The sequence below is a fragment of the Eriocheir sinensis genome, chromosome 34, assembly GCF_024679095.1.
Source record: "Eriocheir sinensis breed Jianghai 21 chromosome 34, ASM2467909v1, whole genome shotgun sequence".
Taxonomy (NCBI): domain Eukaryota; kingdom Metazoa; phylum Arthropoda; class Malacostraca; order Decapoda; family Varunidae; genus Eriocheir; species Eriocheir sinensis.
This window is the reverse complement of record NC_066542.1, coordinates 6595529-6604108: the sequence shown is the minus strand read 5'-3', so window position 1 is coordinate 6604108 and position 8580 is coordinate 6595529. Positions and strand designations below refer to the sequence as shown.

The 8580-nt window shown below is 39.7% G+C and overlaps 1 protein-coding gene across 2 annotated transcripts; it reads right to left on the bottom strand.

The window, feature by feature from the left end:
- Window positions 1-2286: 2286 nt before the first annotated feature.
- On the bottom strand, window positions 2287-8580 carry LOC127006980 (exonuclease 3'-5' domain-containing protein 2-like). Of its 2 annotated transcripts, none has more exons than XM_050877421.1 (7): window positions 8339-8580; window positions 7460-7631; window positions 6825-6984; window positions 5968-6054; window positions 4904-5083; window positions 4278-4485; window positions 2287-3957 (listed from the first exon to the last, which is right to left on the bottom strand). In XM_050877421.1, the coding sequence occupies exons 2-7, from the start codon at window positions 7489-7491 to the stop codon at window positions 2891-2893; spliced, it is 1734 nt and encodes a 577-aa protein (XP_050733378.1). In that variant the 5' UTR covers window positions 7492-7631; window positions 8339-8580; the 3' UTR covers window positions 2287-2890. The 2 variants fall into 2 exon arrangements, with proteins under 2 accessions (XP_050733378.1, XP_050733377.1); XM_050877420.1 differs by having other exon boundaries at window positions 7460-7713; window positions 8339-8574.

The following is an 8580-nucleotide window of genomic DNA, read 5'->3' as shown; positions in this document are numbered from 1 at the left end:
GCCACTACCGTACCCTTATTTAGCCTTATATCTCGCTAACCCAAGGGAATAAAAGGCGTTAATTACTTCTATATTATTCCTAAGATGATTCTAGATGCATTGAACCATGACTGACAGCTTGGGAGAGGTGTTAAGATATCGTTGTTAGAGACCCTGGCAGATGGATTCCCCTTTCCCAGCTGATTGGAGAACCTCGACCCGCTGAATATGAAAGTAATAAAGAAGATTCACCTACGAGTTGCTATTGTCATCATTTACTGTGAGAAACTGTACCATTATTAATTATATATACGCCAGCGGCCATTGAGGAGCCTCCAGAAAATCTAATATCCCATCAATCTCTCTACCGTACCCTTATTTGGCCTTATATCTCGCTAACCCAAGGAAATAAAAGGCGTTAATTGTTTCTATATTATTCCTAAGATGATTCTAGATGCATTAAACCATGACTGACAGCTTGGGAGAGGTGTTAAGATATCGTTGTTAGAGACACTGGCAGATGGATTCCCCTTTCCCAGCTGATTGGAAAGTAATAAAGAAGATTCACCTACGAGTTGCTATTGTCATCATTTACTGTGAGAAACTGTACCATTATTAATTATATATACGCCAGCGGCCATTGAGGAGCGTCCAGAAAATCTGATATCCCATCAATCTCACTACCGTACCCTTATTTGGCCTTATATCTCGCTAACCCAAGGAAATAAAAGGCGTTAATTGTTTCTATATTATTCCTAAGATGATTCTAGATGCATTAAACCATGACTGACAGCTTGGGAGTGGTGTTAAGATATCGTTGTTAGAGACCCTGGCAGATGGATTTCCTTTCCCAGCTGATTGGAGAACCTCGACCCGCTGAATATGAAAGTAATAAAGAAGATTCACCTACGAGTTGCTATTGTCATCATTTACTGTGAGAAACTGTGCCATTATTAATTATATATACGCCAGCGGCCATTGAGGAGCGTCCAGAAAATCTAATATCCCATCAATCTCACTACCGTACCCTTATTTAACCTTAGGCCTATATCTCGCTAACCCAAGGGAATAAAAGGCGTTAATTGTTTCTATATTATTCCTAAGATGATTCTAGATGTATTAAACCATGACTGACAGCTTGGGAGAGGTGTTAAGATATCGTTGTTAGATGGATTCCCCTTTCCCAGCTGATTGGAAAGTAATAAAGAAGATTCACCTACGAGTTGCTATTGTCATCATTCACTGTGAGAAACTGTACCATTATTAATTATATATACACCAGCGGCCATTGAGGAGCCTCCAGAAAATCTAATATCCCATCAATCTCTCTACCGTACCCTTATTTAACCTTATATCTCGCTAACCCAAGGGAATAAAAGGCGTTAATTGTTTCTATATTATTCCTAAGATGATTCTACATGCATTAAACCATGAATTACAGCTTGGGAGAGGTGTTAAGATATCGTTGTTAGAGACACTGGCAGATGGATTTCCTTTCCCAGCTGATTGGAGAACCTCGACCCGCTGAATATGAAAGTAATAAAGAAGATTCACCTATAAGTTACTATTGTCATCATTTACTGTGAGAAACTGTACCATTATTAATTATATATACGCCAGCGGTCACTGAGGAGCCTCCAGAAAATCTAACATCCCATCAATCTCTCTATCGTACCCTTATATCTCGCTAACCCAAGGGAATAAAAGGCGTTAATTGTTTCTATATTATTCCTAAGATGATTCTAGATGCATTGAACCATGAATTACAGCTTGGGAGAGGTGTTAAGATATCGTTGTTAGAGACACTGGCAGATGGATTCCCCTTTCCCAGCTGATTGGAGAACCTCGACCCGCTGAATATGAAAGTAATAAAAGAAGATTCACCTACGAGTTGCTATATATTGTCATTTTTTAACGTGAGAAGCTGTGCCATTGTTACTTATATAGACACGGCGAGTAAGTTCCTGCTGGATTTATGAACTACACAATTTGACCATTGAGTGGCGATCACAATGCAAGGAAGATCAATCAATCATACTCACAGATCATCTTGCTCCAGCTTGTTAGCCATTACTATGTTGTTGCGGCCGTGTGTGCTGCTGGATGTTATTTTTTACGGATAATTGAATTCATTGGTAAAAATCTACATCACTCGAACATGCACAGATGCAGCCAGACACTTTAGGTCACACATATGCATAGTTACTTAAGTAGCTAGACATATCCACTGACAAACTATTTTTCTCAATTTTTAAGTTGCAGATAATTATCCGTATGTAAAACAATGTGGGGGTAGCAGAAACAAGATTACAAAAAAATAATTTATTCTTTATAAAAATCAAATGGCTCGAATTTGATATAAGGCATTATATATAAGCACCATTTCTCCCGTGTATGACAAGGAGCCAACACTAGCTTGTCAATATTTTCAAGTGTACTCCCACAATCATAATGGAATGTACATTTTACCAAAGTCCTCGGTACAAAAACTCTATCTTTTCTTGCACCTTATTTGAGGCTAGTGCTATAAAAAAGTACCCCATCATTTTAATTTTCTATATTCTCTAATCCAACAACTAATGTAAAAGGCCCAAATATCATCTTGTACTTTGCTCTGGAGAACTTACAGAAAAATACATTAACTGATAGAAGGCATAAATAGATGTCAATCATTTGCCAAGGTCAGAGGTGGGCCAAACTTGACTCACTAGACATTTTTATGGCCCTGTATTGTCCTTGTTTAGTTTAACACACACAGATTGTCTTGAGATGTTATGGAAGCAGCCTATATGAAAAGACAGGGATAAAATTGAGTGCTGGATAGAATTTGGGTCCTTAACCTTCAACTTAGATTGTTTAATGCTGGCTAAAAATTGTCAAATTAAACGCCTTGCTTTTCTGCATTATTTTTTCACGTAACATTGCTTTTGAAATTATTTGATTCTTGTGGAAAAAGCAAGATCTTATTTCCTCTCTCTGTCAAGGGGAGTGTGTTGTCCGATGGTGATTCATTTCGACCCTCCCTCGGGTTGTAGGGAACATCAACAATTCCTTCTGTCCCCACTAAGGCCATTTTGTACACAAGACGATCCTCGTGGTCTAGAGGCAGGCGGGCCATCTTAAGCTTCATCTTGTACATGTTGTGAGTGACAGACCAACACTCAGGCAGGAAGCGTGGATTCATTGTGTCCAGAAAGTATTGCCTCCACCGCTGCTCAAGTTTACTCAGGCCTACCTTCTTGTAAGCTTCAACAACTGCCTGCCCATGCTCCTGCTGATTGTTCTTGTACACTTTTACTTCCATGTTGGCTGCCTCCTCCATTTGTTCCTCTGTTACTGCCTCACAGCCAAAGAACTGTTGCAGGGTTTGCTGGTACTCCAGAGCACGGGCCTCAGGAAGGCTTCCACGATGCCTTAGCAGGGCTCGAGCTGCATTCCTCACCGACTTACAAGATGTGTCAATAATATCCTTGGCCTCAGGATCATTACCCACAGGAGCCTGGAATTCCTTGCCCATTTTTCCTCGCAGCTGTGCATCAAGTATGTTGCTCTGACGGTGGCAGGGAAAACACAGAAGCAAAACATCATGGTTCTGATGATGCTTCAAAAGAGCAGGGAAGTGCTTCCTGTATTCGTGAGGAACAACACTCTTCCTGATGTACGAGTCTTTCTCACCGCACACAACACACACATTGAGACGCTCCTGCAGATAAAACTCTCCATCCTCACGCTCAGCCTGAGGACGCCCGGTTGGTTCAAAGTTAAGGCGTACTATCAGAGGTTCCTCACTGATAAGGTGGCCCAGCCCTTTATCAACATACCAGCGTGCCTTTTTGGGATCAATTGTACATAAGGGCTTGTTATCAGGAGCAAGAAGCTGGCAGTTGTAATACAGGGGTCCCTTCCTTGTGGTAACTTGAAGGTCTTCCTTTCGTCTGCGAGGTGCAGCCTTAGGTTGAGAGCCACTGGTTCTATTCACTATGGAAAAATAATTTGATTAGTGTTGCTAGTCACTTGCTATCCAAAAAAGAAGGTCAAAGAGTACATGTCCTAACTTTTTACTTGAGAGAATATATTACTACAATATAAACTAATAAAAAAGACAACCAATGTGAGGATCTACCTGAATCCATTAAATACTTAAGAAACATGCTGTGAATTGCTTGCTTTTTACTTTTTACAGACTCCAGAAAACAATCTTTGGGTTTCAAGCCTCTTTATCTTACTAACTGCTTAGATTCTCCCTCATCTTTCTTTGATTAATCTTTCCTAATCCTTTATCCTTACCCCAGACATACCTGTGTCCTGGCTCTTGGTGGAGAATTTCCTATCAGTGTAAGCCTGGCAGGTGTGGCGAATGGCCTTGGCAAAGTAAAAATGCCATAAGGTGGGCAGCAGGAAGGGCAATAGGAGAGATGTAGGTCTTTCCATTTTTCCCCACAGCTCTCCTACCAAAACCATCAATACCTGTATTCCAACTAAGGCATCATTGGCAGCATATTTTTCCTAAAACAATAGAGAAATTTACAAGAATTACAAAAGGGAAATGGCTGCAGTAAATATTCCCAGTATAATGTGATACAATCTAACCAGCGGCCGGCAACATGTGGATGCCGTGGCTCCTTCAAGACTCCAAGACTCAAAACTTTAAGGCTCCGGGATCTTCATTAATAATCATTCACCTCCTCAAAGCAAGGGCATCATGTACCATAACACTATTCAAGGCAACATTTTTTCTTTAACTTTGGAAAGATTTTCATGCATCAATGGGGGAAATCCAAATATTTTCTTTTTTCATTATTTTTCAGCTCAATGAGTATTTTTTTCCATTAAACATAAAGAAATTACTCCTCTAATATCATCAATATATATGTGTGTTATCCTCCCTAATAAAAAAATAGATAAATACAACCGTTGTGCTAACCTGTCTTTTGGTCAGTAAGTCAGCCTCCCAGTCACTGGCTCTGACCCTCCAGTCCTTGTCCAGGGTTTGGTTCAAGAAGGTTTGGGCAAGGGCACTGAGGCCCAGGTTATGGCTGCCCTCGCCTCCATCCACTCCCTGTTTCAGCAACACCAGATGTCGCAGGTCTATGCATCCTCGAACCTGAGCCACACAGAAGAGAACTTTGTAAATAATCACTCACACTTTTGGATTCACAAAAAGAACTTGTATTAGGAAGATATTCTTCTACACACCTTAATGCTCAAAAGAATGAGGATCTGCAATTCAAGGAAAGAAAACAAATAAAGTTACGTTAGAGGACACAGTTTCATGCTGAATTGTACCACAAAATGTGAACCAAAACTTGAATTCACAAAAGCTGGAGCATTGATGGTATGGGAAGAAGGATAATTGAGTTTGAGCTTGTCTGAAAACTAGTCCAAACACACATGCCTAAAAAAAATAAAATGAAAAGAACTAACTGGAAACACATGAAATGTGATCATATATACGATACCAAAATATCAGAAGGAAAGTCCTAACCTGGAAAGCTAGTGAGAGGCTATATGAAGTAAAAGTGGGGTCGATATCCTAGACTGCATCTTTGTGTACCTTCGTATGCCTTAAAATCCAATGGTCTGGCAATGGTTCAAATAAACAACCATAAAAGAAACACTATGGAGACAGATAATATCCACATAGATACATTATTCACAAGCAGGCACCATTAACCCCTTGACTGAGGATTTCCTACAAGAAGACATCACCAAGCTACAGGAATGAAACAAAAAGTGGCTGCTACAATTCAATGATGAAAAATGTAAAGTCATGCACCTTGGGAGGGGATATCCAGCATACCAATACCACATGGGGAACACTCCACTATCCACCACAGAGGCAGAGAAAGACCTGGGACTATATGTTACCTGGCTACCAGTGAAGGCAAAATCCATGCCAATTGCAGTGGACGGGTTAAAAGCAAATGGACATTTTTAAGAGGGCTTGGAATTAGTAACACTGCACTAATTAATAAAAAGAAAGCTTACCTGGAAGTTGTAATCCTGATACAAATAGTGACTGTCTTCCAATGTCCCCACCCCAACCTTAAGTACATTCTCATCCCTCAGAAGCTCCTGTAAAAAAGAGAACATACTATTATTATCAAATCAACTCATCACAATCACCTTTCAATGGCCAGGGGAGGGAGTCAATCAGATCTACATCAAAAGCAGCTAAAAAAACACAAGAAATACAGTCAGCCCTTAACCCCTTGACTGCGGATTCCCCACAAGAAGACATCAAGCTACAGGAATGGAACAAAAAGTGGCTGCTAAAATTCAATGAAGAAAAATGTAAAGTTATGCACCTTGGGAGGGGATATCCATCATACCAATACCACATGGGAAACACCACTATCCACCACAGAGGCAGAGAAAGACCTGGGACTATATGTTACCAGGCTACAAGTGAAAGCCAAATCAGTGCCAATCACAGCGGACGGGTTAATTTATTTATGGTATGGCTCATAATTCAACTACGGCAAATGACCACCACAGACTTCTCACTAGTTCAATGACTGTCTCTTGTTGCCTCATTTGTGTTTTTAAATGGCATATGGCAGGACTCCTCTCTGCCAGTCACTAGCACACTGGTAATTTTATCTCTATTTTAATTATTCATGGCATGGTTCAAAATTCAAATATGCTACAACTGTTTATTATTCAAAATTGGGGAAGTAGGAATTAAATGACCTCTGATGCTTCAAAAACTCAATTTCTCCATCCGACAACTTGACACAACCTTCCAGACATCTATTCCTTATTTTTCAGTAACACAAACCTGACCTAATAATTTAACAATCCTAACAAGCTGATACTCTTATGAAAAGGTGGAGCATGCTCACCTTTAACCCAGGCAGAGTGACACGCTTGAGGTGACAGAGTCGTATCAAAACACACAGGCCAGATGAAGTGGCCAACTGTAGTAAGGCTACTGGCCTCCTCAGCCTCTTAACTTGAACCCACTCACAGTCAAATCCTAGTGCGCCATCCTTCACTGCCTCCCTGCGAAATGTTGATGAATTAGAATATTAAAACATGCATATTTTCAAGTGGCAAAATATAAAAAGTACAAGAATTTAAATATACTTTAAAATGACAATACACTGCAAAGCAAACTTACATAATCAAAGGAAATATTCTGCAAAAAGTAACTTTAGCAAATTGAATACCCATGTCTCTGCAGAAACAAATCAGGAGCTACACTCAGCAAATAAAAGGTCCTGTAGGGAAGCATCTCATTTATAGGCCTACTCTTGTATCTATAACTCTATGAAGTTCCCTATTGTTGCCTCACTATTTCAACATGGTCTAAACTCTAAACTGTGTCCCTTTCTTTTATTGCTGTCTCGCACATGATGAACAAATCTTTATCCAGTTCTCTCTCTTTTCTATAAGACAGTTGCAACCAATGGTAAAATCACACACTCAGCAAACACAGGGAAACTCAGCTAAAGTATTACACCCATTCTAGACGTACCTGTACAAATGAGGAAAGACCTGCTCCCACATCTGCTGAGTATTGACCACCCACACCTTTTGTGATGTACGCCACACTGCTGCTGCCACCCTCCATCGCACCAGCGTCTGCACCACCACTCGCCCTGTGCAGTGTAGGCAGAGCAGCAGCACCACTCCGCCAAGGCCCACACCTAGTGCCCAAACACTGCTTAACTCCATCATTCAAGTTCCAGGAAATGACTTGATTCTTCAGTACAATTTCAAAGATTTTTACTGAAAGTGGTTGAAATCAAAATGTGGTTAATTGTCAATTACACTTAAATTACCTTTCCATCATTAAGAATTAAATATCATTAATAAAACTAATTTTACAATATTCCTTCAAAGAAAACTGGCCGATCACAGAGCTTGTATAAGTAAATAAAGTAAATTGGATAAAAATAACTGAGCAGTAACAATTGAAAAAGGAATATACTTACAAGTCACTGCTGTTACTTTTTGTCCAACTTACTTCATTTTTTTTCATGGTCTTCAGCTTAATTTTTTTTTATGCATAAAAGAGATTTTCCAAATGCTGGACAGTCTTCCAATGATTTTTTTTTAACAAACAAAAAACTTTATTTGGCAAAAGTAGACAATAAATCTTATTCTTAAGTGATTACTTGCAGCTTTGGAATGGTTATATCTTGGTATATCATAAAGTTATGGACAGTTAAAGTTAAGGTAATTTTTCAAGGATTTATGAGTTTCCTTTTTCATGTATCATCCTGGAAATTTCTATACACGTGAGTAGCAATCTTAGCATCTTAGCAAACAGTCAATCAAGTTTCACGTATATTGATCCATAATTTCATCTTTCCTTAAAAAATACGGCAGTCCTCCCTTAATTAACACATACCTTATCCTGTTGGTGAATGGCTGTGACGGTCTACAATATCCTACTCGCCCTCCTTATCTTGGTCCTTGTCGCTTCGTGGGTCCTTCTCCTATTGGGCCTCTCCTCTGTTTCCTTCCTCATTTTCCTAATCATTGCATCACCTTATCTCTACTCGACGTGTAATTCCCCGTCCAGGTGCCAGCGACTGTAAACAAACCATGAACACAAACAAACATCGTACGCCTTCACCCAAAATTGTTGTA

Coding starts and splice junctions, on each gene's coding strand:
- LOC127006980 (XM_050877420.1), bottom strand. CDS start 7,662: ATGATGGAGTTAAGCAGTGTTTGGGCACTAGGTGTGGGCCTTGGCGGA. Junction 6,055..6,824: donor TCACTCTGCCTGGGTTAAAG/GTGAGCATGCTC, acceptor TCTTTTTTACAG/GAGCTTCTGAGGGATGAGAA. Junction 5,084..5,967: donor ATCAGGATTACAACTTCCAG/GTAAGCTTTCTT, acceptor TGTGTGGCTCAG/GTTCGAGGATGCATAGACCT.